Raw genomic sequence first — 27,951 nt, 5'->3', positions numbered from 1 at the left:
ACAGAGTTGTGAGAGTCCAGAGCTGTGTTTCATCATCTCATACACATTAAACAAAGATAAATTATGTGACAAAAGTATAGTAAGGGGAACTCCATTAATATTTAATTCTGTACATTAAAAATCAGTGTTCATAATTTTCTAAGACTCACACATATAATCTTTGGCCTCTGTTCTTTTTAATACCTACATGCATTGATTATACTTTATATGAAATGAAAAATGGAGAAAATAATCAAGCCAGATACTTTTCACCAGCTGACATGGTCTCTTAGGAGTTAGACTTTTTTTTTTTTTTTATTAAACCACAGTGTATGAAATGTGTTAACCATCATTCAGGGTGAAGGCAGCACCCATCATGAATTCTGATAAAATAGCAGAGAAACTATAGTTTCAATAGCAGAGAAACTATGGCGTCTGTAGTTTCAAGCCCTTGACCTAGAGATTACACTCTCAGGAATGAAATAACTATATTGTCAAAACTACTTTTATAACATACAACATACCTTTATTCACTATCTCTTTCTACAAGAGCTAAAAATTTAACTATAAATCAGAAAAATACAGTAAAATTATTTAAAACAAAAAGAAACAAAAATAAAAACAAAATTCAGACTAGTCTATGGCCTCATTCTGGGTTAGATAAAATCTATCCTTCATAACACCTGTTAATATCCTACTTTTTATTTTGATGTTCTGTCTTAGCATCAACTTGGTTTATTAGTAATATCCAAAATATAATATTTATTTAAGACAAAGATTAAATCTTAAATTTACTATGTGTGGAACTCATCCTGTTACTTCCCTTAAATTGATCTGTTCTTTATTCCTTTTTTACATTAATGGCTGCACTTAGCTTTGTGGCTTCTTATCCTCCCTGAAAATGCTTCAGATCATCACTGCAAAATGCAAATACTATGTGGGCAACATTCCCTTTTCATCCTCTCTTCACTGTCTTTATTCTCACTCTAATTTTTATTTTGAAAGCTTTTTTTAAAAACTAAAAAAAGCATTACATTAGTTTTACATTAAATTAGTTATACATTAATTAGTTTTACATTAAAAAGTATTAATATTATTTGATAAAATTAATATGTCAATTATTTCCCATCATAAAACACTAAAGTATATTTAGTACTTTATACTAAAGTATAAAGATATTTGGGTATGATCTGGTAACTGACTTCAATTAACCTTACTGATACTGATGAATTATTTATAATATTGGTATTTTTAGCATAAATGCACATATGGATATGGGGTAAATGATGGAAACTGCTATGGCTCTGATGTTGAAAGTTAAAAGAGAAAATGTGCTGTAATAATAGTTACCTAGTGTGATGATGATATAACTTCAAAGATGAGCTGACTTCACAGTTTATGTTTTAGTTTTTGGCATGGTGTTTTTAAAAAGTGGAGTTTCACCAAGAAAATTTTTTATTTAAAACTTTATGGTAGTTTTACATTTATAAACAGTTACATTACAAGTTAATAAAATTATTGCTGGTTCTCAGAAGATGTAAAAGTACTAAGGAAGAAGGATAGAAAACACAAAAGAATCATGTAAATTTGAAAACAGGATTACACTAATTTACTGGTTATTCTAAGACAGTTCTGCAACAAAAGTCGGTGTAAGGATTTTGACTGTTTAAAAAGCATGAAAGAAAAAGTGATTGAAACTTAATATATGTCTTTTATATTAAATAGTGTACAAGCTATTAAATATATATAACAACCTTTTAAAATGTAACTTTATCTTGGCAAGCAGAACATATGAACTTCTTTATTTTGGCAAGTAGAATACATGAAGTAAAAGTGACTGACTAGGTCTAGCCAACGACTTCACAGTTATTCCAAGTATTATAATCCATGGACTTTGGAGTCTCAGCTCAGTAAATGTAAGTTACAATTGTTTGAGATGCTAAAATCTATATATTTTTATACAGATTTCAAGTAAAAATGTCATCAGAGACCACAAAATAAAACCACAGTCATAGACTTCCCCTTTTTGAACTCTTGAATATTTTATATCCCTAAGGACAACAATTTGTATACCTTTCTCTACAGCTCCTACTATTCCTACTATTTACATGCTGATGACCCCCAGATCCCTATCTCCAACTCAGACCCTATCCTCTGTATCAGTCCCGTGTCTCCAACTGTCAATGGGGTATCTCTGTCTGAGGTCTCCACAGGCACCTTAAACTTACTATGTGTGAAACTGATCCTGTTACTTCCCTTTAAGTGGTCTGTTCTTTATTCCTTTTCCGCATTAACAGCTGCATTACTTACTAGACCCCCAAGGAGTCCACCTAGACTCCTTCCTCCACTATACCCTACTCCTCTTTCCATATTTCATCAGTGACTAAGTATGCCATTTCTATTCCCTAAATATCTATTTAATTAAGCTTCTTTCACTCACCTCCATTGTCATGCCCCAATTAATTTTTATCTGGATTATTGAAACAGCTTTGTAACTAGTTCTTTTTCTCAGTTTCCCCTCATTGCAATCCATCCTCCACAATGCCATCAGAGTAAAGGAGAGGCAAACCCCCCTACAAAGGTTTCTTCAATTGTTCATCTTTGGGGTTCAGAAAGTCCTTCATCTCTTGCCATCTGCTTCCTTTCTAATCTAATCTGTAAATGTCCCTTATAGCAAAATATTTTATTTTGTACATGCTTATTCTTCTGCCTGTAAAGCCACTTATTAATTCATTTATTAACAAAATATTTGTTGTCAGGAATGTACTACACATTGTATAGAACTTTGAAGATATAAAGAGACAAAAGACGTCATTTTTAGCTTTGATCAAGATATCTCAGTGCACTTGCCATCATGCTTCCTTTGTTTTAGTTTTGTATATAGGAAATTTAAGATATCTATGGAGACCCTTGATAAACTCCTAACTGTTCCTTTCCAGCTTAGCTTAATAGACATCTTGTCTTGAAATCTTCCTCAGTATTCCCATCTTTTTCCTTAGTGCAGTTGGAAGCATCATCTCCTGTGCACCCTGACACCCATGAACATATTTTTATAACACTTTCATATAGTTCTAGTTCTGTAACACATAGCTTGAGTTTTGCTCACTAGGCTATGAGCTTCCTGATATCAAGCTTCATTGAATCCCCAGAGTCTGGAACAACACCTGATCCACAGACGATTTTATTCAGTAAATGTTCTTATTTCACGCCCACAACTTGTCACATAATGAGTGTACAAATTTTTATAATTATGCTGATTCTTCAAAGCAATAGCAAATTTTAAGCCAAGAAATCCATACCAAAAGTCTGTCTTTATATATACTTATTTGCTACAAAAAGTTGTGCATACATTTTTCTTCATTTAAAGGAAAATATATGTATATTGATTTTTAAAAAACATTTTTCTAGCTTTAAAGGAACAGATTACTAACACTTCAAAATATTACATAAAAAGACATTAGAAATAATGTTTTCAGGTAATATCAATTTGATGTATTTCTTTCTATGACTTTTATATACAACTGTATTTTAAACAAAAAATTATATATACTATGGTTTTTTTTAATCTAACATTATATTACAAATCCTTTACCATGTAATTTATTGCTCTTTGAAAACAATTATAAGCCTATACAGTATACTAATGTGGCTATTCCATAATTCATTTCACAATCATCCTTTATTTAGGTTAAGTGTAACATATCAGTATTATAATTAATGAGTTATAAACCATATCATTATTGTAAATAATGCTGCAATAACATCCTCATACATAAAACACTGTATACATCTCTATCTCCATGGGATGAATTCTTTGAATGGTAACTATTGGCTCAAAAGTATAAACTTTTAAAGGCACATAAAACAGCTTTCCAGAAAGTCTGTCTGTACACATTCACATTTATTTCTATACTACATTCCAGAAGACACTGCTTAGCATTAGTTATTCCTAATCATTCATCTTCACACAGGAAGGGGATTTATATGTACTTTTTTTCTAGCAGGTTAAAGAATGATTGATATGCACAGGTGGTGTAAGTATTAATAATGCCTTATAACTATATAGCAATATGGCCACAAACCTAATCTTATTTAGTTCTGACATTAATACTATGAAGTATTATTATCTCTACTAAAGACAGGGAAACTCAAGCTCAGATAAGATAACATTCAAACAAGCCATTTATCAAAGTTTTCTCTCAGGAATTCCCAATCAAACCCTTAAGAATTTGGTTGAGAGAAAGTAGCAGGTAAAGAGTAGCCATTTCATCTCTTTCCTCATTTCTTTCTAGCTAACATACAATTTGATGACCAACTCTCAATAAAAAGTGATATATCTAGGTGTTTCATCTGTATCAATGTAAAATTGCTAAATTTAAAACTAAATTGGCCAAGTGTAGTGGTTCATGCCTCTAAATCCCAGCACTTTGGGAGGCTGAGGCAGGAGGATCACTTGAGCTCAGGAGTTCAAGACCAGCTTGGGAAACAGTGAAAGCTTGTCTTTACAATTTTTTTTTTTTTAAATTAGCTGGATATGGTGGCATTCGCCTGTGGTCCCAACTACTCAGGAGGCTGAGACGGGGTAGGGATCACTTGAGCCCATGAGGTCTAGGCTCCAGTGACTGGTAGCATCACTGCACTCCAGCCTGAGTGACAGAGCAAGACCCTAACTCAAGGAAGCAAGCAAACAAACTAAACTAATTCAAATGGACTGTCAATTCAAAGGGATGTAAGAAGCCAGCTCACATGCAGCTGGAATCTATCCAGAGCCATAGTTTTCTGTTTTATTCAGAAGAATATCAGTATTACTGTATGACATGATCATTCATATTCAATGGCTACTCTTTTAACACAGTGTAAAGGGAGGTGGTAGAAACAGAGTAGTCTTTGAGATGGACATCTGGAATGGAAAGTTGGTTTTTAGTCTGGTTATAAATGAGAAATTCTTACCTTAACTATTAATCCTTTTGAATCAACCAACCATATCTTTTTGATGGCTTTCTCTTTTGGTAAACCTTCTTTTTCCATTGCCATCACAATCAGGTGTGCAATCCCTAGGGCAGCCTGGATAATGAAAAGAAAAATTTTTAAAGTTGTTCCATATGATATCTTAGCAAGGGTTACATTTCAACCCCTTTTGTCTTTGTTAGTGGGAACAAAATATTTTTGTCACATTTAAGTTAAGCCAAATAACAATTATTTACCCTTTTTACTACAACAGAACCACTATTATGTGGCTTGCTATTTGGCCACAGATAAACTGGTGATATCCTTGATTGTCAGTGTATTTAATCCTGTTAATACAACCAAGATTTGCTCCAAGAAAAAATACTGAATTTAAAATAATGAACTGGTCAACCTTGCTCATTGAACTGTACTGTTTATTGTTAGGTTCAAGCTCCTCTAATTGAATTTGAAGAATGAAGCCTGGTCATTTGGATGGGAACTTGACCAATTAGGCAACAGAATGAAACTAACGAAAAAAAAAATCTGTGTTCCCAAGCATCTACTTACTCTTCTAATTTGGATATCAAAAGTGCTGTGAAATTTATTCCAAGATTAAAGGAATCATGGAATTGGTATTTGGTACATTTTATAATAATCTGTGAAATTTCCAATATCTTTTCAGGGGCAAACAAGTGCTAGTTTTGAATCATCCAACCACGAATTCTTCTGCCTAGTTGAGTATCAAGAACTGGTCTGTGCCATTCATCAAACTCTTTGAAAATTCAAAGAGGTTTACTAAAGTTAAATACAGCATGCAATAATCCACAAAATAAAGAACTCAAATGTTAATGAGCTGTCATTTAGCCTTGATTTTTATTTCAATGTAAAAGTGAATTTGTAATTTACATTCTGAATACTTTCACATATTTGTATCTTGGCATTTGAGCTCTAACTTCATGTATTTTGTTTTATCTAAAGACAAGCAAAATGAAAACCAACACAACATACACAGATATTTACCAGTATAATGTATTGTTTTGTTCATAATCATATTCAATTTGAAAATTTAAAGTTTCTTGAAATATATATATATATATACCCACAAAATGTTTCTCTATTACTTACATTCTATAATTCCAAAGAGATTTTGGCAGTTTTCTCTTAAGAAACTCAAACTCAACTAACATTTTAATTTCTATTTTGGGGGTGATTTATTACAGGAGTCTGGTTTTCTTCTTTTAGATTATTAAATTAAGCAAATAACAAAAAGCCTAATTTGGTCTTGCTGCAGTCTCTTTCCAACAATTTAAAATATTTTGGAATTTTTGCATGTGAACAGTAATAATGTATTATGAATCCCTAATTAGAAATATTTTTTCTTAAAAATACATATATAGTTACATATGTAACTGAATTGTGAGTCAAATTTTAAAAACTTGTATTTGTAACACTAGAGTATACTAACTGCCAGCATCAGATAAACTAGCTTAAATACTTAAAGGCCTGTATATATACACTGACATTGGAAACTTTTAGATAAGCATAACAAATACCTATGGCAACATTTGATATTATTGCAAATTTAAAACTGTGAAGAATATTTCAATACCTCTGTACTAAATTAGCCTATGAATGATTAACAGGTCTCAGTACTTAATCTGGGAATCTTCCATAAAGCCTACAGTCGTAATATACTAAAAATTTGAAAGAATACCTCAAATCTTGAGTTAATGAGCAATTAACACTAATTATATGTTAGTTTAGGAGAACATAAGTATTATACAAGGCAAATACCTCTCCAGCTCCTTGGAATAGTATTGTTTGGTCAGACAGTTTGTTCTTGGTTATTCGAAGAGCTGCAAGGAGACCTGCTACTGCAACAGACGCTGTTCCTGAAACAAGTAATAAATATCCTTGAGTACTCCTCAAACAGATCCTACCAACTTCCAAGCTTTTATTCACATCTTGAAATCATCATAACACAGATTAACTGGTACAGAAGAGAAACCTGTGGTTGTCTGATCCCATACTTGCATATGAGGTAAAATTCTCAGGCTACTGACATCAATATTTTAAGACAGCAGCTTACCACTATTCTTGAAAACTTCCCTAAAAGAAGGTTCTGTGACATATCTTAGTGGCATAATCAATGAAAGCATGGGATCTGGATTCCTCCGATTCCAGCTCAAAAACCGACTGCCTAGCTGAAAGAAGTTAGAGAAATTATTGCGTACATCAAATAGTTTCCTCATATGTAGTTTTACTTTATGATATAAAATAGTAATAAGTGTTATTAGATTCTTCCATCAATTACTCTTGGGGTTTTGAAATTTATTAATGATCCCCTTCACACAAAGAAGGCAAAAAGTAAATTATTGCTGATGACGGTATTGGTGCTCACAGACATTTTTGATACATTTGGAATTTAATGTTAATAGCTACTAAAATATGATTTTATTGCTTTTTTTTTTTTNGTCTGTCGCCCGGCTGGAGCGCAGTGGTATGATCTTGGCTCACTGCAACCTCTGCCTCCCGGGTTCAAATGATTCTCCTGCCTCAGCCTCCTGAGTAGCTGGGACTATAGGCACACACCACCATGTCTAGTTAATTTTTGCATTTTTAGTAGAGACGGGGTTTCACCATGTTGGCCAGGATGGTCTCCATCTTTTGACTTTGTGATCTGCCTGCCTCGGCCTCCCCAAGTGCTGGGATTATAGGCGTGAGCCACCACACCAGGCCCTATTGCATTATAATAGACTTTTTACCTATGACAATCACTGGTGGTTCCCAAAGGTGCTAGACAAAACAAATGCAAAATTTCTTCAAGATAAAATTTGTATTTTCCTCGTCATGTCTCATAGGCACAAAATCTTCACCAGTTCTAATAATATTACTTTACCATATAAGCTTTCACAGATCACAGAGCAGTTCTCTTGCTTTAAACATAATTACAGCTCAACTTCTTTATGGCTTATGCCTGAAATAAAGCAGCAGCTTCTTGCAGCACTTTCCAGCTGTATCTACACTTTACTCCTCTAAGGTAACATTATACCTATAATATTTCCTACATCACTCAGCTAGGTGGTAAAGCCTAGCTGAACATTCAATACCCTCATTTAATGTTATGGTTAAAACAAAGATTAGACTAGGTTTGATGAATGACCCAATGATGAAGTGTTATGCATGTCAAGTATCAAAGATATTCAACATTTACTATCAGTAAGTTTGTTCTATTCAATCTTTTAGTTAGTTTCTTTCTTGTATAATTAGGTAGTCATAAATAAGAACACAATAAATAACAATTGTTGAAGGCCTGTTTATTCACTATGTGTCTTTTATTTAGGATGAAAATGTGGGCTACAAAAATAAAATGCACGCAATTTAGAGTCCCTATTTCAATAATTATGAATTGTGCTAAGTTATATATTATAAAAAAGCCACTCTTTTATACATTATTTAAGGTGAAAGTCTATGCAAAAAATATGGCCAGTGTATTTAGAGTATATATCATGACATGATTAGAATGATATTTTCCTCATGTAAGATATATTCACTAGAGTCATTAAACAGATGAAAGAGAATTTAAATTGGAAAGAGAGGTATAGACATCCACTTACCAAATAAGAAGTTATTCAGAAATAGTAAATAACCTATTTAGTACCTTATTTTCATATGGTTATGCTAGATAACTCAAAACTCAAAATGTGTTAAGGTCAAATATTATATTTAAAGATATATTTCATAATATTTCCTGAGAATATAATGAAAACACTAATCTTCCATTTATAGAATTAATTAATAAAATCAGAAAGATATTTTTAGCACTATCAAAAAATTAACTTGAACATGATTCTTGTACGTGGCCTGGTACTACCTTGATTTAAATTTCATTGCAGAGAAGGGAGTACATGCAGAAAACTGAAATTTCATGAAACTGTAAATTTTTACAATAAATTACTCCATAATAACTTTTTCTTTAAGATTTAAAACTAAGCTTCTTGTAAATGAGATAGAAAGTGTGCTAAAATTTGTCTTCGTACTATCAGATTTTTTGTTTTTTTATTTTGAGCCAGCGTCTCACTCTGTCACTCAGGCTGGAATGCAGTGACCCGAACCTGGTCACTGCAGCCTCTGCCTCCCAGGTTCAAGTGATTCTTCTGCCTCAGCCTCTCAAGTAGCTGGGATTACTGGTGACCGCCACCATGCCTGGCTAATTTTTGTATTTTTAGTAGAGACAGTGTTTTGCTATGTTGGACAGGCTGGTCTCAAACCCCTAAGCTCAGGTTATCTGCCTGCTTCAGCCTCCCAAACTGCTGAGATTATAGCTGTGAGCCACTGAGCCCCACCTGTACTATCAGTTTTAAAGAGAACTTAACACTATTAGCGAGATACTAAACAGATAAAATATTTCTTAACATTTTAGAAACTTATGAGTTTAACATAAACATAGCAACATATGGTTGTTAAATAAAAGTCTCACCTTTCATCAAAGAATAGCCTCTACTAATGTAATAATTTATTAAATCTGATTAAAATTACCATATATATTTAGTAAGGGAGATCAATATGTAATCAAATAATTATAATCCTATTAAAATAGTTCTAGTATTTTACCCAACCTATTTAATAACACTTATTTGTATTGATTTATATTTATGTGCTATTAAATAGACTGGGTAAAATACAAGAACTATTTATGTGCTATTAAATAGATTGAGTAAAACAGATTGGGTAAAATATAAGAACTCTAACTACGAGGGGGAGAGGTGAATTTATCTAGGCAAAGGTAAAGGCATTTAGAGTGCCTTCTACCTGAACACAGTATTAAAAAATTAATGTGAGAGTTCCAGGACCTCAGACAGGAGGACATGCTGAGCAGGAAAAACATATGTGAAGACATGGAAGCAGGGATGACTCCCTATTAAAAATGGAAGATTGAACACAGGATTAGTATTCCTTTCCCCAACAAACTCTAGTAAAACAATAAAAAGCAGCTTTTTTGAAAAGGAAAAAATTTAAAAGGCCAAGAGAAAAGGGTAGCAATAACATTTTAGAAGCTGACAGGCTTCTAAATGAGCAAATAGCAACTGACTTAGCAGACCTGAGAAAGCTGAATTGTTGGCCAGCAGTGGGGAATAAATGACCAGACCAATACAGCAAAATTTTCAAAAACCCAGGTATAGGAGGCACCAAATGCCTCTGGAAGTAGGGATAAAGGAGAGGATGAAAACAGGAAGTCGGCCAAAAATCTATTAAGAAGGCTGGGGTACAGAGGTTCATGCCTGTAACCTCAGGACTTTGGGAGGCCAAGGCAGGAAGATTGCTTGAACTCAGGAGTTTGAGACCAGCCTGGGCAACATAGAGAGACCCATCTCTACCCCCCAAAAAACATTTTTAAAAATTAGCTGGGTATAGTAGTGCACACCTTTTTCCTATTTACTTGGGAGGCTGAGGCAGGAGGATCACTTGAACCCAGGTGTTTGAGGCTGAAGTGAGCTATGACTGCACTACTGCACTCCAGCCTGGGCAATGAGAGAGATACTGTCTCAAAATTAAAAAAAAAAAAAATATATATATATATATATATATATATATATATATATATATATATCAGTTAAAACCCAAATCTGCTTCCCTCTCCTAGAAGATAGCCAAATTCCCCACACTGTGGAAGTTTGAAAGAAAACTTGAGGCTCATTTTCTGGAAGGGGTCACTGGAGTATAAGACACCAGGTGGCTGTGTGCAGTGGGTCACACCTGTAATCCCAGCACTTTGGGAGGTTGAAGCGGGTGGGTCACCACATCAGGAGTTCAAGACCAGTCTGGCCAAGACAGTGAAACACTGTCTCTACTAAAAATACAAAATAAATTAGTCAGGTGTGGTGGCGGGCATCTATAATCCCAGCTACTCTGGAGGCTGAGGCAGAGAATTGTTTGAGCCCAGGAGGTGGAGGTTACAGTAAGCTGAGATCTTACCACTGCACTCCAGCCAGGGCAACAGAGTGAGACTTGGTCTCAAAACAAACAAACAACAAAAACAAGAGACCAGGCATAATTGGGGGCAAGGGTGCCATACTGGAAAGATTAATTGAAAGTTTCCATATTCAATATGGAGACTCTCCAAACTTCTACTTAAAGAACACTGGCAGAAAGGCAGAAAGATATTGGAAAAATCTTTTCTGTGGAATCTCAGCAGTGTAAGAGAAAAAATACAAAGAGACTGACAAGGAAGATTACCTAAGAAAGTGGCCCAACCAAGTCACCTTATAGTAAAGACTCAGAATACAAGCTCCATCTGTATACTCAGCCTTCCAAAACATAAAAGGAGAGAGGACATGAAACACATGTGAAACTGTGAATAGAGCAGTTTTGTTGATGCAAACACAACTTATCAGAATGCAAAGTGATATTAGGCTAGAGAAGTTTTGGGGTCAGATCATGTAGGGCCTTCTACTATATACTAATATTACCTATAGGTATATATGACTATCTGTAATTATAATATAGGTAGCAGATGGTGTTGAAAGATTTTAAATTCAAGAATCGTGGTGGGTGGTAGGTTTGAGAGGGTTGAGGCTGTGGGTACGTAAACAAATTAGAAGGTTCAATTTGAGCTTTTGCACAAAGCTTATGCTTTCCATCATGAGTTATTCTGGGCCACAGATAAAGATGTATATTATTATATTACATTTATATTATTATGTTACATATAATCTGGGCCACAGATAAATATTTTAAAACATGTAGTTGTATTGAGGTCATATGGATTGATAACATTATTCAGAGTGAGTGGCAAAAGGAGAGAACCTAAATGAACACGAACATTTAAGAAGTAGAGGACAAGAAATGTGATATGGGGAAGATGACAGAAAAAAAACGGTCAAAGAGGTAAGAGAAAGTAGGAGAGCACACAGTTACCTGAAAACAGAGAAAAGTAGTAGTGCCAAAGAACAAAGGTCAATCAAGAAAGAAAATGAAAAATTGTTATTGGATCTTGCAATCATATCACCTGTGACCTATCAGGGAGCTATTTTAGTAGCATGCATGTTAGGGCTCAAGATGTACAGCAGTATTCTGAGGAAGAAATAAAAGGCAAAGAACAGGGAGAGCAGGTGTGGAACACTCCTTGGAGAAGCTTAGATAAGAAAAGGAAGAATGGGGTGAGGATGGAGATGGGGTAGGAGAGAAACAAGATTGAGGCAAATATCTTATTTTTATGTTTTTAAGAGAAGAAGGACATGGGCTGCTGGAGGGAAGAAAGCAGAATTGAGGCAATAATTTTAAGAATCAAAGCAATTTAAATATGGTCACAGACTAAGGAGAAGGCAATAGAAAGAGGTTGAAGTTACAGCAAAAGAAGCCATCTTTCAACCATGATCATGTTTCCCAAAGTGGTGGGGTGTCATTATTAATAACACAAAGTAATACTTTAAAATTCTTCTGTTACATTCTTTTGTAATAAAAATATTTAACAAAATATTCTTGTATTCTAATTCATGTGCTGCTTTTTTAAGTATTTGACAAACACATTTTAATATAATAAAATAATCTAAACTATTTTCTTGCATATTAATAAAAAGAAAATCTATACTTTTAGGATCTACACATAAATATAAGATCACATAAAAAAGTTTCAGAATATTATATTGTAAGCATTAAATGAGTATTAACTCAAAATTCTATGAGGAAAAAGAATAGTTACAATGCTATTATCTTTCTTTGTATAACTTGTCTTGTCTGCTATGATCAGTTATGTCCAATATTTTGTCAAATAAGTGGTGACATAATGAAAAATGTCACTGATATGAGATGATGGCAAATTCCAGATTACAACATAAAAAACAATACCGCTTTGGGAAGAATACTAATGGAAGTTAAAGATTTGATACTAAGTTATCTTGCTAATCAAATAATATATTTTAGGTATTTTTGATATTATGGCTCAACAGTTGTGCCATGTTTGATCTTTTTGCAGTTGAAATAGTTATTCATAAATACATGCTCATTGTGGTAAATGCATCAGTTAAAATCCAGATAAACAAAGACAAAAAAGTCACCTGTAATCCCACTGTCTAGCTATAAGCATTTTCAACATTCTTATGTATAGTCTTAACAAATTTTTGTCTCATAGTGACATGTGTATATCCAAAAAATTTTAATTTACAAAAAATACCTAATTAAATACTTACTATTTTAACAGGCTTTTATCTCATAAAAATATCTTGTGGCTACCTTACCATGTCTATATTTTAAAATACTATTTTGTATAGTTATAATATTCCCTACTATGGGTATATGGTAATTCATTCAACCAAACCTCTATTTTTAGATATTTAGGGGGTTCTGATTTTTTGCTATTAAAGATAGCACTGCAATACATTGTATATTTGTTTTGCACATCATTATTTCTTCAGGATAAACTTGTATAAAAGAATTGTATCAGGTAAAAGATCTGAATGTTTTCAAGGTTTTTGACACAATCTGCCCCCCCGAAAAAGTACCAACTTATACTTCTATCATCAATGTATGCAAGTTGTCATTTTCTAAAAGCATCATTAACAGTTGGGATTATAATGGAAATCTCTGCCAGCTTGATAGAGAAAAATCAGTTTCTGACTTGCTGTTTAATAAATTTTTAAAAACTTTATAGTAAAGCTAAACTTCCAAAATATGTTTACTGGCCATGGTATCCTTTTGTGAATATCTGTTTCACCATGTCTGATTTTGATCTTTTTAATCAAAGTACTCGGTATAAGATTAGACTATATTTACAAAAATGTACCTGATACAGTAAATGTATTTTAAAAAAAATCCTAACAAGTCAAACTAGTTTATTATGGCTAAAATTTCCACGTACAATATTTAGAGTATCATGTTACAGGGAAGCCATTCCAGAGAGGCTATTATGAGAAGAAAAATTTCTTTATGTAGCTTATTTTAAATGACTAGAGGTTAAAACCGTAATTTTTTTCAGTCTGAATTTGCTGAATTCTGATTGTCTTCAGATTATATAATTACATGTCCAATTTCTTAACAGATTCAATTTGTTGCATTTTTCCAGTTTAAAATAGTTTATAATGAGAATGCATTCATGTCTAAAATACATTTTGAACCAAAATCTATATTATTTAAGGTTATTTTAGATAACTTAGTAGACTTCTAAATATATATAATTTTAATCAAATACTTTTAATAAATCATATCTTTAAATAGCACATCTGTTCAAAAAAAAGAAAAGAGTCCACCCAAGGGTCCAGTGTAAACACACTTATTTATATGGTAAGGCTGTAATGGTTAGATAATTATTTTCGTTGGCACTAGAATGCAATTTCTGTGCCCACAGAGAGGAAAGTATTACATCTGTGGGCATAATGGTAAGAACATAAGGTTAAAAAGGTAAAAAAGAACTGTATGAAGAAAATGTGTCATAAGGACACAATTTTGTATGACATGCACAAAATGGTTTGGACATTTCTAGTCAGAATCCCAATAACTTACCAAAGGTTTTCTCTAGTCAGAGATTAGACACATTTTTCTCAAACCTATCTTTTTGTTTCCTAAGGCAGTAATACTTTCTGTTTTAGGAAATACTTTCTGAACACAAATTCCCATATGGAAATAAATAGACTATATATGTACATATTATATTTTAGGACAAATTAGTCATGGTGAAAATCTAGTTATTTAATGCCTCCACTGTGGTGCTCTGCTTGGGGGGAATATTCTGCTGTGGATCCTCAGGGCTCCTTCATGCTCTGCTCTGGACCTAGGCTTGGCTCTTGCTTCTGATTTCTTGTGCTCCAGGCTTTCATTCTCATGTACCCAGAGCCTGACCTGTAAATTCCTGGCCTTGATGGATAAAAATCCTGACCCTAGTTGTTTGGTTTTGTTTGATAATTTGAATTTAGCATTCTTTTTCTTAAACTGAACTCTGTTTCCCATTAACTCTACATGATGATTCAAAATTATTTAATACTGGTCTTTAACCAGATGGACATTTTATGGACATTTATGGACTTTGTATGGACATTTACATGAGACCCACAAAATCAAAAGATATATAATATTAAAAGAATTCTATAGGTTTGTTCAACAGTTTACTGGTAACTGTTTCAGGGAACAGTACAAAATGAATTGATAAGTGACTTCAAAACACTGGTCTACAAAGCATGTGTTTGTAGCAACAAAGGTACTCTATAATTATCATACATGGTATCTTCAAGTTAGTGTGCAATACCGATATGGTTTGGCTCTGGGTCCCCACCCAAATCTCACCTCAAATTGTAATCCCCACGAGTTGAGGGAGGGACCTGTAGTCCCCACGTGTCAAGGGAGGAAGGTGATTGGATCATGGGGGCAGTTCCCCCAAGCTGTTCTTGTAATAGAGAGTTCTCATGAGACTTAATGGTTTTACAAGTGTTTGGACGTTCCTCCTTCTCTTGTCTCTCTCCTGTTGGCTTGTGAAGAAGGCGCTTGCTTCCCCTTTGCCTTCTGCCATGATTGTAAGTTTCCTGAGGCCTCCCAGCCATGAGAAACTGAGTCAATTAAACCTCTTTCCTTTATATAAGTTACCCAGTCTCAGGAAAGTTCTCTGTAGCAGTGGGAAAATGGACTAATAAAAATAACATTAAAATCAGGCTGTCTTTCTATAGCTCATAATTCTTAACATCTGTAAATTTTGAGATTATTTTATTTTTGAAATCTCAAATACTCACTTTTTATGAATACTCAATAAGAAATTTAATATGAAAAAGAATAAAACAAAGCTTAAATAACTTAAGCATCTTTGTCATGAAAATTGGCACTAAAGGAACAATGTAATTGATATCACAAAGAATTTGGGGAAAAGAAAGAATTGACCAATTACTTTCATGTATGGTCTACAACCTCCTATCTTCCCAGGTCTTTTATTCAATTATCCTTATTATACCCATTCTTCAAACCCATTGAAATGTCTAGGCCTTTTCCCCTATCTAACAATCTTCTTATCTTCACTTCCTTCCCTATCCAGCTTAGTGTCATGGTCATCATTTTAACCTTAGCTCTTATCCCATTGTCCTTTCTTTGCACAAATACAATAAAATTTCTAATTTAGATGAATCCGGTTGTTCATTATGGCCTTACCTATTCCTGAACTGTTAAACTCAAGCTGCTCAGACAGGCATCATGATATATTTACAGTACTAATTTCAACTGAATCTGCAACATCCACTAACTGAATCCTTATATGTTTCACAGTCAGTGGCTCTCTTGTCCTCTACAATAGTTCTTTCAGATCTGTTTTTCATTTTCCTCAAATTTCCAATCCTGTTATTTCAAAGAAAAATTACAGGCTATTAGATATATTTTTTTGTCTTCCACAAACTTCTGATCTGTTGTTTCAAAGAAAAAATAGAAACTGTTGTGTAACTTTCTGCCATAGGAAAGGAATTAAAACACAGAGAGGTTATCTAAATTGGTCAAAGTCCACAGCTACTAAGGGGCAAAGCAAATCATTATGACTCCTAAGTCCATGCTCTTAACATCTACCTGTAAGAGTGTCTCTCATTTTATACATCTCAGTTACTCCCCTACAATTCTTCTGGTTATTCAAGGCAGAATCCTAGGCTACTTCCTTACCTTTACTATCAATAACTAATTATCTGTCTACTTCCATCTTCACTGGCACTTTCTTAGAGTAAGATGCCATCATCATGGATTTCTGCAACAGCCTTCAAATGTGCTCCAATTCATTCTGTTCTCTAGATTGAAGACAGTGTGAGTGATCTTTCCAAATGCAAACCTACCCAAGCCAACCGTCCAACTCCTTAGTTCAAATTTTACCAACTCCTTCAACTTTAATCCCTTAGACCAAAGGTTGGCAAATTCTTTTCATAGAGGGCGAGATAGTAAATATTTTAGGGCTGTGCCATACAAAGTCTATCCCAGACTTAACTCTGCTATTATGGCATGAAAGCCACTGTAAGCAATATATAAACACATGGGCATGGCTATATTGCAATAAACTTTACAAAAACAGGCAGTGGGCTAGATTTGGCTCACAGGCTGTAGTTTGCCTGCTTTAGACATATTATGTTGATTCGTTCCACTAATATTAAGTACTTTCTATGGGCCTAGGGCTGTGTTAGTGACAAGTTAATGATATAGTGATGAGCAAAACAGTCATGTTCTCTGCCTTCAAAGAGCTTACAATTTAGTTGGGATTGAAATATTAATTTTTTAAAATTGCATAAATACATCAGGTGTGGTGGCTCACGCCTTTAATCCCAGCACTTTGAAAGGCTGAGGCAGGCAGATCACTTGAGGTCAGGAGTTCGAGACCAGCCTGGCCAATGTGGCAAAAACTGGTCTATGGCAAAAATACAAAAATTAGCCAGGCATAGAGGCACATGCCTGTAATCCCAACTACTCAGGAGGCTGAGGCAGGAGAATCACTGGAATCTGGGAGCAGAGGTTGCAGTGAGCCAAGATTGTGCCACTGTACTCCAGCCTGGGTAACAGAGCAAGACTCTGTCTGAAAAAAAATTGCATAAATATATAACAATGCTACTATGATAAGCAAAAAAGAAAATAATTAGTTCTATGGCAGCCTATGAGGTGGAATTGACCCAGATACAGAAATTCAGAAGGGTTTACTGAGGAATGGTTATATTTGAGATGAGATTTGAAGAGGGGAAGAAAGGGTATTCTAGGACGAGAGATCAACATTTGGATAGACCCTTAATAGAAAGAAACCTGGCTCATTTCAGGACCTGAGAAAGGATGTGTGGCTAGAATGGCTGAAGAGAAAAACAGGGGTCAGCCCATGCATTTTGGGCCACATTCAGGATTTTCATCTCTACCCTAAGTACAATGACAATCCATTAAATTATTTTGAGGAAGAAATAATATGATCGGATTTCTACAATCAAAAGAAAATTATCTGTTCACCACAAAAGACTCAGCACTTACTTAGATCTATATCTGACAAACTGTAGAGATACTATGCAGAAAACATATAAGAAGGGGAAGCAAGAGTAAATGTGGATAGATTTCTTAGATGATAGTAATTTACACTAGGGTGATAAGGAGAAATCTATGGAAAATGCAGATTTTTATGATAAGAAATGGGAAAGATTTAGTGATAGACTGTATTTGGTGGGAAAGCTGAAGAGGGAACTATCAGAATTCACTGAAAAGAACACTGGAAGAAGGTCAGGTATGGTTCGGAAATAAGAGTTTGATATGGGAGTAGGTTAAGTATGAGATAACTTTGAGATATCCAACAGGAGTTGTGTTGTTGTTGCTGTTCGAGACAGGCCCTTGCTCTGTCACACAGGCTGGAGTGCAATGGCATGAGCACGGCTTATTGCAGCTTCAAGCTCCTGGGCTCAAGAGATCCAATCCTTCCCACCTCAGCCTCTGGAGTAGCTGGGACTACTGGTGCACACCACCATGCTGGGCTAATTTTTGTACTTTTTTGTAAAGACAGTTTTGCCATGTTGCCCAGGATGGTCTTGAACTCCTAGGCTCAAGCGATCTGCCTGTCTTGATCTCCCAAAGTGCTGGGATTACAGGTGCTGAAGAGGAGATTTTAAATAAAGAGATGGGTATATAGACCTGGAACACAAATAAGTCTGGACTGGCAATATAAATCTGCTAACTGAATCTGTGGACTTGGAGTAGATACCTAACAACATAAAGCAGAACAAAAAGTAAATGAGCTGGCACTGAGTGGGTCATTTAAAAATGAAGTGTTTTGTCATTTAATAGCTAGACAGGAAAGAATGAACTTGCAGAAGAAAAAGAAAAGGCCAACAGCCAAAGAGGTAAGAAGAAATCAGCAGAATGCTGTGACATGGAAGCCAACAGCACAGAGTATTTCAACAAACAAGGTGAGTCAACAATGTGGAATGCTGCTGAGAATCAAGTAAGATAAACACTGGAAAACATGCATTAAAATTAGTGAAATGGAAACATTTTAAATCTTATTTCAGGTTACAAAAACTCTTTGTGGTCTTTCTCCTCAGGACATCTGTCTGTGCTTTCCCCCTACCTTCCAATAATGAAACAGGATCCCTAAGATTCTCATAGTAAGACATGTGTATAGGGGGTGGGCTCTGCATGGATCTGTAGAGGATTAAAAAAATAGAGCTTAAAGAGGAAAAAATTCAGCAGCTTAGACAAAGGCAGGTAGCCAAGCATCTACAATCAAAGACAAATAGTAAAATGCGGCACACCATATAAAGGCGGCTCCTACTAGGGTACAAATTGGCTGACTGAGATGAGGCTGGGGAAGAGAGAAGTAAATACACTTTCATTTTTAAACAATGAATAACATGGTCTCATACATTTCATTCTTTGTTTAGGCATAATCACCAGGGATTTTGTCAGATTTCTTGGAGCTCATTTTCTAGCTAATAGATAATATGGTATATTCTAGAGTCAGAGAGTACTTTCCTCAAATATATGCAGCTAGATGAGAAATAATATGTGACATCAACAAGCATAATTCCTGGAATTTAAAAGGTACTCAGTATAATTGATTTAATTTGAATCTTTATAAAATTATGAACTAATTTCAGATATGTTATTGATCCATAGCAGTGAAATTTTCATTACCTTGAATATCATCATTGAATGTGCAATAGTGGTTTCGGTACTTGTTCAGGAGACGAAATGCATTCACATTGGCAAAATCTTCAAACTGAATAAGGCAATTCATGCCATACCTATGGGACAAAAACATTCATATTAAAAGAGCTAATAAAATACTATTTGAAGATAAAAAAATAAAAAAACTTTTAAAATTAGCCCATAGAAATAGGAAAACATTATTTCCTTTTAAAGGTTCTATCTTGCTGCTTAGTATAAATATGCAATATAATATCTGTTCAGCAAATATTTACTACCTGCTTACCATGGAAAATTCATTGTGTTGGCACCGTGAAATAACATAAAATGACCAAAATATGTTCCCTTTCTTTAAGGAATTTAACTTTTAGTAGAAACAAAACTCTTTTTGAAGTAAATGAGAAGTAACATAAAGATGGTATGAATAAGGAATAATAGGTGTTCAGAGGACAGATATCACTTCTGGTTGTGATCAAAGACAAGGCAACAAATGAACAAAGTTTTAATGAATAGTTATGATTCCAAAAGTAGAGATGGGGGGTTTTATAAGCTGAGGAAAAACAGAAGCAAAATAACTCAGGTGAAAGATGAAAAAGAAAAAATTGTTTAAAAAATGGTTTAAAAGCCCTATTAGGCTATAAAGTGGTAGTATATGTAAGGGTATGGTGAAAGATATGGTCAGATCTTCCTTGTGGCCCTTCCACTCCTCCCATCTAGCTTCATCTCTGTATGCTAAAGACAGTTATTTCAACAGTGTGCTGGCTATCTCCTAACACTTCTTTGTCCCTTTGTTCTTTAGGGACTATGAAGCTCTTTTTCTATTAAGATAGCACATAAATCAATGCTATGGAATCTCAGCCAGGATCTCAATAAAGTCCTGAAATACTTGTTTTCCTCTGTTACTGGTCCACAACACAATACCCATAGCAGTTGCTATCAGAAAGTATCTTTGACTGGGTAATTTATAACCAATAAAAATCTACTGTTCCACAGCTCTGGAGGCTGAAAGTCCAAGATTAAGGTGTTAGCAGATTCTGTGTCTGGTGAGGACCCTTTTCCCATAGATAGTGGCTTTTAGTTACATCTTTGCATGGCAGAAGGAGTAAGTAAACATGCTTTCTTCAGCCTTTTTTATAAGGGCACTGATAAAAGATTCATGAAGGATGAGTCCTCATGGCTTAATCACTTCCCCAAAGGCCCCATCTCTTAATATTTTCACAATGGGGACTACATCTCAACAGATAAAACTTAACATGTAATAGTAATGATTAGACCATAGCAGCAGCTTTTACGAACCTTCTTTTATTCTCCTGGTCTCCCAAGTCTCTTACCAGTCACTACCTCATTAAGATCAATGCTAGAGAAAACAATATTAGCCTTCTTACTTTTCCCCTACATTAAAATATTTTGTACTTTTATTTCTAAGTTCTTCCTCAACTTGTGAGAATGATTCTTGCTTCCTTGTTTCTAATCTCTCTATGGACCTTACTGAATCAACAGCACCTCTTTATACTGACAGCTTCAATTCCTCCTCTTCCACTGGTCCTTTCCTGTCTTCAAGCATTTTCAGGACTACCTGAGTTTAAAACCACCTCCCTTGACCACTGCAAAATCAAACCTATAGCTACTTATCTTTCTTCCCCTGAATGTCAAACCTCCAGAAAAGAGAATGTTAAACGCTGCACTCATTTATCACTTCTTGTCAACATTGTAATTCAGGAACAGTCTCAAACTACCACCCCCTGATATCACAAGGCAGATGAGCTTTCTCTCTTTTTCTTCTGATACAATTAAAAAAATTCTGTAAGTGTGTTATTTCCCTTCCATTAAGTTAATTTATATATAATTATATATTTATCCTGGATAGACTATCTTTTTAAATTACTGTAACAGGTGAAAACTGGTACAGGTATTGATCAACTTACCACCTATGCAACTTATGACCATTCGACTTTACAACCATAATCGCTAGCCACGACTGCTCTGCGTCTGGCAGCGGAAACGTTGCCCAGCTGGGCGTACGACAGTGCGGACCAGCTTCCAGCAGCACTACCATCTCCGTGTGCACCATTTCAACTGTACATATAGCCTACTCAACTTACGACCAAATCGTGTTACAACTGGTCCGCGGTCCCGACCGTGGTCATAAGTCGAGCACTAGCTGTATTAACTTTTTATTTTTAGTTTTTATTATTACTATTGTAGCCTAGCACCTTTTTCTATGTCTATTGGTCATTTTAAATTCTTTCTGGAAGAGTCTATGTTTATTCATTTTTCTATTGTTATAGTTGTTTTATTATTTCATGACAATTATGTTGCAAATGGTTTCTCTAATCTAGTACACTGTGCCATTAGTTATTTAGACAGTGTTCCTAATTGTTTTCACCAAATAAATTTTAAACTTTTATGTGGTCAGATTTTTCAATCCTTTTATTTATGGTTTCTCCTTTGATGAAATGCTTACAACAGTCTCCTCTACATATATTTATTTAACTATTAATCAAAAATTTCCTCAAATTATATCATAGATTTAGAAAATAGTTAACCTCTAAATCCAGTATACTTTTACTGTTAGGCCATAGATTAAAAAAACAAGCTATATCAAAATTTCTGTTTTCTATATAATCACCCACCTATGCCAGTACATAGGTGGTAGTCCATCCTTCTCCTAATCACGTGTAATTAGATACTATACTCTGACATATATATAGTAGGGTCTGTTTCTGTGCTTTTCTATTTTATTCTACTACTGCTGATGACAACAAATGTTTTCACTTTATATTACACACACACACACACACACACACACACACACACACTTACTCCTCACAACCACTCTATGAAGTAAGTACTATTATTATTCTCATCTCATAGATGAGGAGACAGGCACACAGGTATACCACATTGGTACTGCTCAGTAATGATAGTCTAACAGTAATTATTAGTCTTAACAATCTATCAAGAAAAAAATACCTCTCTGCTTTAATTCCTATAGCGTTATAGTAACTTCAATATTTAGTACTATTAATCATCTTTTATCATTCTTTTAAAGTATTTACTTGCTGTCATACTGGTTTACAAGTATAGGCTCTGGAGTCAGAGCTCCTGGGATGAATCTTGTCATCCTTACATACTATGTGTCCTTAACTGTTCTGTGCCTCTGATTTCCTATCAGAAAAATGAGAATAGTAATAGCCTATTACCATAAGGTTGTTGGCAGGATTAAATGAAGTCATAAAAGTAAGTGCTCAATACAATGACTGACACGTAAGTACTCTATAGCCACCAGATTTTAAAAAATTATTTAATAGTAGCAATAGAAGCCACAGGCAGGTAATACAGATGATTAACAGTACTAAATATTAAAGTTACTATAAAGCTATAGGAATTAAAGCAGAGAAGTATTTTTTTCTTGATAGTTTAGTAAGACTAATCATTACTGTTAGACTATCATTACTGAGCAAAATGGATATAGTACACCTGTGTGCCTGTTTCCTCATCTATGAGATGAGAATAACAACTACTTACTTCACAAAGTGGTTGTGAAGCCTAGAGGCTACAGAACCTGCAAGGGGCTAGGGGAAAATAACTGCTATCCTAGACAAAGCTATTCTTCAACAGTAAGGTTAAAATGAAGATATCTTTAGATAAATAAAAATCAAAAGACTTTTGCTAAAGAAACTTCTAAAACGTATATTTCAGAAAGAATGAAAATAATCCCAGTTTAAAAGGTCTATATATAATAAAATGGTAAAACATACAGAAATACAAGCAATTTTTATCCAAGCAAATTTTATCCAAAATAGTAATAAAATAAGTCTACTTCTAGCATGACAGAGTGAAGAGGTTGGCAAATTCATTCTCCAAACAGCAATAATATTACAAGACAAAATATTTAAAACAACCATTTCAGTGCTCTGTAAATCACTAAAGACAAAAAGAAGCAAAAATTTAAAAGTAAAATGGGATAGTGGGGTCAATTCTTAAAGGAAATATAAAATTTTTCTACTCCTTTTATGTATGATGCCATTCATTCTCCAAGGAAACTCTTTAGCTAGCTGTATGGGTAATTACAAAAATGTTACTAAAAACTGGTAAAACCATTTCTATGGTTACAAATTACTACTTTTTTACAACCTAGCTGAGAAGCAAACTTTGTTATAGCAACTAAGTACCCCAAACACAAGTATTAGTCAATAATCAGGAGATGCTTGTATGGTTCCTCCTACTTCTCTGGTTTCAAAGTAGGCCTTTAGAAAGTAAAGCCTGTGAGCCTTTGGAGAGTGCTGGCATATGGTCTGCTCCTAATGTATCATATACTGGTGGTCTAGCAGCATTGGATAAGCTGTCATTACGTTCAGAAGGAGCAGAACTCTGTGGTCTCAGTATGTGAGGAGGAATCAGAGCCTTCTCAATTCTATTCCCGGATCTACTACTTACTTGGTTCTGCGGTTTTGCGCTTGCTACAATTTCTCTGTGGTTAAAATGAAATCCCTACAATATGGTCTGCCTTTAATGTTTAGGGCACAATGTGGTCAGGCTATAAATTTATAATGTTTCTTAAGTGAAATCTGGGAATAGGCATAGGTAGTAAAATGGTGTATAGGATACCTTATCATTTACAAAAATTTATTTTACAAGTATCCCTTGGAAACTATGTATCAGTTTTAGTTTTATGAATTTTCTCTACCTGATAGTTAACTCTGATTTGACTCCTGAAGATTTAGACAGAGGCATTCTGAATTCATTTTGTGATACAAGCATCTTGCATCATATAATAAAAGAAAGCCACGTAAGCGATAGTTCCAATTTGAGGCCCACTTTGTCACTATAAAATTACAAGTAGAACACTGAGAAGTTAGCCAATTCAGTTCTACATAACTATGAAAAGAACCTACTATTTTATGATCAAAATATCACATAAAATAGTAGGTGCAAATGGTTTTGAAAGTTAACAGAAATAGCACCCATAAAATTAACATGTAAAAACTGCAGAGATTTTGCTCCTGTGGCATTGTTAAATCTGACAAATACCTCATTACAGTGACTAATCACTATACCTAGCACTTCCATGTGTCAGGCACTATGCTTCACACTTTACAGGGATTATCTCAATTCTGTCAGCAAGCCAGTGAAGAAGGTAGCATTATTATCCACTTAACAAATAAAGAAATCAACTCAGTAAAATTAAGAGCCATGGTTGAGTTCATACTGCTAATACATGGTAAGGTCTGCACTGAACCACAGGGCCCTTGGTTGGCTTTCACTGCTATATATACTGCCTACACAGAGCACCAACAGAGTTATCAAATCAATGAAATGAAAAGCATATTTACATCTGAAAAGATTGCACTGATAAAATAAGGGCGTTATAATTTTATCATAAAAATACTAACAGCAAAACAACATTTGTATGCATTCAACATACCAGGTCCTTTTATTACAGGAAACATATGAACAGATACTGGGAAAAACATGACTCTTTCTTTGATTATAAATTATCAAGAATTCACTATAACCAGGTTAACCAAACATGCTTTAATTTTTCCTATAATATATAGTAAAATGTTTTTATAGGATTTATTACATATGTAGAACCATGAAATATTCAAGATCCAGTGCACTTTAGCTCTGATGAGTACCTTAGGGATAACTTATTCCAAATTATTCATTTTTTATTATGTATTGAAGCTTGAGAGTGCTCAATGAATTAAGCAGCAAATAGAAGCAGGGATCTTGCCCTGGAAATGCTCACTGGGAAACAGTCTCATTGGATACAAGCAAATAACTTAAAAGAGGTTCAGATTAAAAACCAAAGCAGTGGCACATTGATCACTAAAGGACTGAGGGGAGGCATGAATTAGGTGAGATTTAAGATGGGCCCTTGGTAGAATTCAAATAAGGAGAAGAGTGGAGTGAAGAATCAGTCATAGAATAGAGGTCTCAAAGTTTTTAGTGGGGACACTGACAAACATTAGTTAGAAGGACTTTAGAAAATCAATACTGGTTGTTGAATTTTAGATTATGAATGGTCTTGAATGCTGGAATAAGTAATGTGAAGTTGACTCAACTTCTCTCTGGCCAAGAACCATTCGCATTCAATTCTTCCTTGTAGGTAAAAATGAAGAAGACAGATGTGTTCACTTCTTTCATTGCAATATGGCTTTTTTCCTACTACTTTACTTCTGTATTATTTTGTAACATTTAGACAGTCCTTTCATTTCTCTTATCATTCATTTTATTATATTTTACTGTTACTTCTTAATTATTATCTGTGACAGTACAAATGATAAAGATTCAGCCATAATCATCTATTCTTTTCCCCTATACTCTCATCCCCTCAAATTTCTCTTATTTTTAAGAATTTGACAATCATGCTTTACACAAATGACTTCTAAATTATATCTCTGTTGCTGATCTTTCAAAGAAACAATTCTGTTTCCAAAATGATACCAAGGACTTGAAATGTTATGCTATGAATCTTTTTTCTTTTAGAATAAGGGATAAATAATTAAAATAATATTTCCAAGCATTTTTTATTCAGTATTTATTTCTGCAAAAGAATCTATAGTATCAAAAAATCACACAACTTTTAAAGCAAGGACAAAAAAGGAATCACAAGCAAAATAGAATAATTTTGTTTAGGTGTTGACTGATTTTCAAAAACAAACAAAAAAAGCAAACCTAAGAGATTCTAGGTTCCTTAAAATTCAACAAGTTTTGAAGCTTCATTTATAACTAAACTTGCTATTTTGTATATTTTACTAAAAAGCATTTTAAAAATCCTCATCTCCAAAATTATGAAATCTTTTCCCTTGTGATTTTAATTTTATTATTTTGTTGTTTTTAAACTTTTATTTTAGGTTTGGGGTACACATGCAAGTTCGTTACAGAGGTAAACTCACGTCATGGGGGTTTGTTGTACAGATTATTTCATCACCCAGATGCTATGTGAGCACCCAATAGTTACTTTTTCTGCTTCTCTTCCTCCTCTGATCCTCTACCCTCTGGGGTAAAGATGAGAACACATGGACACTAGGCCCCAGTGTCTGTTGTGCCCCTCTGTGTGTACACGTGTTCTTATTTTAGCTCCCACTTGTAAGTAAGAACACACAGTACTCGGTTTTCTGTTCCTGAATTAGTTTGCTAGGGATAATGGCCTCCAGCTCCAAACATATTCCTGCAAAGAATGTAATCTCATTCTTTTTAATGGCTACATAGTATTCCATGGTACATATGTGCCACACTTTCTTTATCCAGTGCATCAATGATGGGCACTTAGGTTGATTCCATATCTTCACTATTGTGAACAGTGCTGCAATAAACAAATAAAAATGTGCATATGTATATTTGTGGTAAAATGATTTGTATTGTTTTGGGTGTATACCCACTAATAGGATTGCTGGGTCGAATGGTAGTTCTGTTTTTAGTTCTTTGAGGAATCTCCACACTGCTTCCACAATGGTTGAACTAATTTATACTCCCACCAGCTGTGTATAAGCATTTCCTTTGCTTTGCACCCTTGCCAGCATCTGTTACTTTTTGACTTTTTAATAACAGCCATTCTGACTGTGTGACAGGGTCTTGCATTATGGTTTGATTTGCATTTCTCTAATGGTCAGAGATATTGAGCTTTTTTTTTCATATGGTTATTGGCCGTATGTATGTATTCTTTTGAAAACTGTCTGTTCATGTCTTTTGCCTACTTTTTAATGGCATTTTTTTTTCTTGTAGATTTAAGTTCCTTAAGATTCTGGATATTAGACCTTTGACAAATGCATAGTTCGCAAATATTTTCTCCCATTCTCTAGGTTCTTTGTTTACTATGTTGATTATTATTATTTATTATTTGCTGTGGAAACGCTCTTTAGGTTTAATTAGATCCCATTTCTACACTTTTGTTTTTGTTGTGATTGCTTTTGGTATCTTTGTCATGAAATCTTTGCCTGTTCCTATGTTCAGAGAGCCATTTCTCAGTAAAGCGTGGAGGTAAAGGGAACATCCAGTGAGGAAGTGAAGGGGTAAGGAAGCCTGCTGTTAAAGTGTGGGTTTCCAAGTAAACAGTGGAAAGATCTGAGAAGAATGTTAGGAGTCTGGTTTAGGGAAGATGAAGCACAAAATATGAAGTACGAAAAAGGACAGGCCGGGTGCAGTGGCTCACATCTGTAACCCCAATACTTTGGGAGGCTGAGGCGGGTGGATGACCTGAGGTCAGGAGTTCAAGACCAGCCTAGCCAACCTGGTGAAACCCTGTCTCTACTAAAAATACAAAAATTAGCTGGGTGAGGTGGTAGGCACCTGTAATCCCAGCTACTTAGGACAATCACTTGAACCCAGGAGGTGGGGGTTGCATTGAGCCAAGATTGGGCCATTGCACTTCAGCCTGGGTGACAGAGGGAGACTCCATCTCAA

The 27,951-nt window shown here is 34.5% G+C and overlaps 1 protein-coding gene across 1 annotated transcript in view; it reads right to left on the bottom strand.

The window, feature by feature from the left end:
• ME1 (malic enzyme 1) overlaps positions 1–27,951 on the bottom strand; it is a 195,194-nt gene that overhangs the window by 26,931 nt on the left and 140,312 nt on the right. The window contains exons 7-9 of the mRNA XM_017515763.2: positions 19,528–19,637; positions 6,721–6,818; positions 4,930–5,043 (exon numbers count right to left, since the gene is read on the bottom strand). Coding sequence (XP_017371252.1) covers positions 4,930–5,043; positions 6,721–6,818; positions 19,528–19,637 — 322 coding nt within the window. The remainder of the gene's footprint in view (positions 1–4,929; positions 5,044–6,720; positions 6,819–19,527; positions 19,638–27,951) is intronic.

Source organism: Cebus imitator, unplaced genomic scaffold, assembly GCF_001604975.1.
Source record: "Cebus imitator isolate Cc_AM_T3 unplaced genomic scaffold, Cebus_imitator-1.0 Scaffold558, whole genome shotgun sequence".
NCBI lineage: Eukaryota > Metazoa > Chordata > Mammalia > Primates > Cebidae > Cebus > Cebus imitator.
This window is presented reverse-complemented; position numbering and strand designations above follow the sequence as displayed.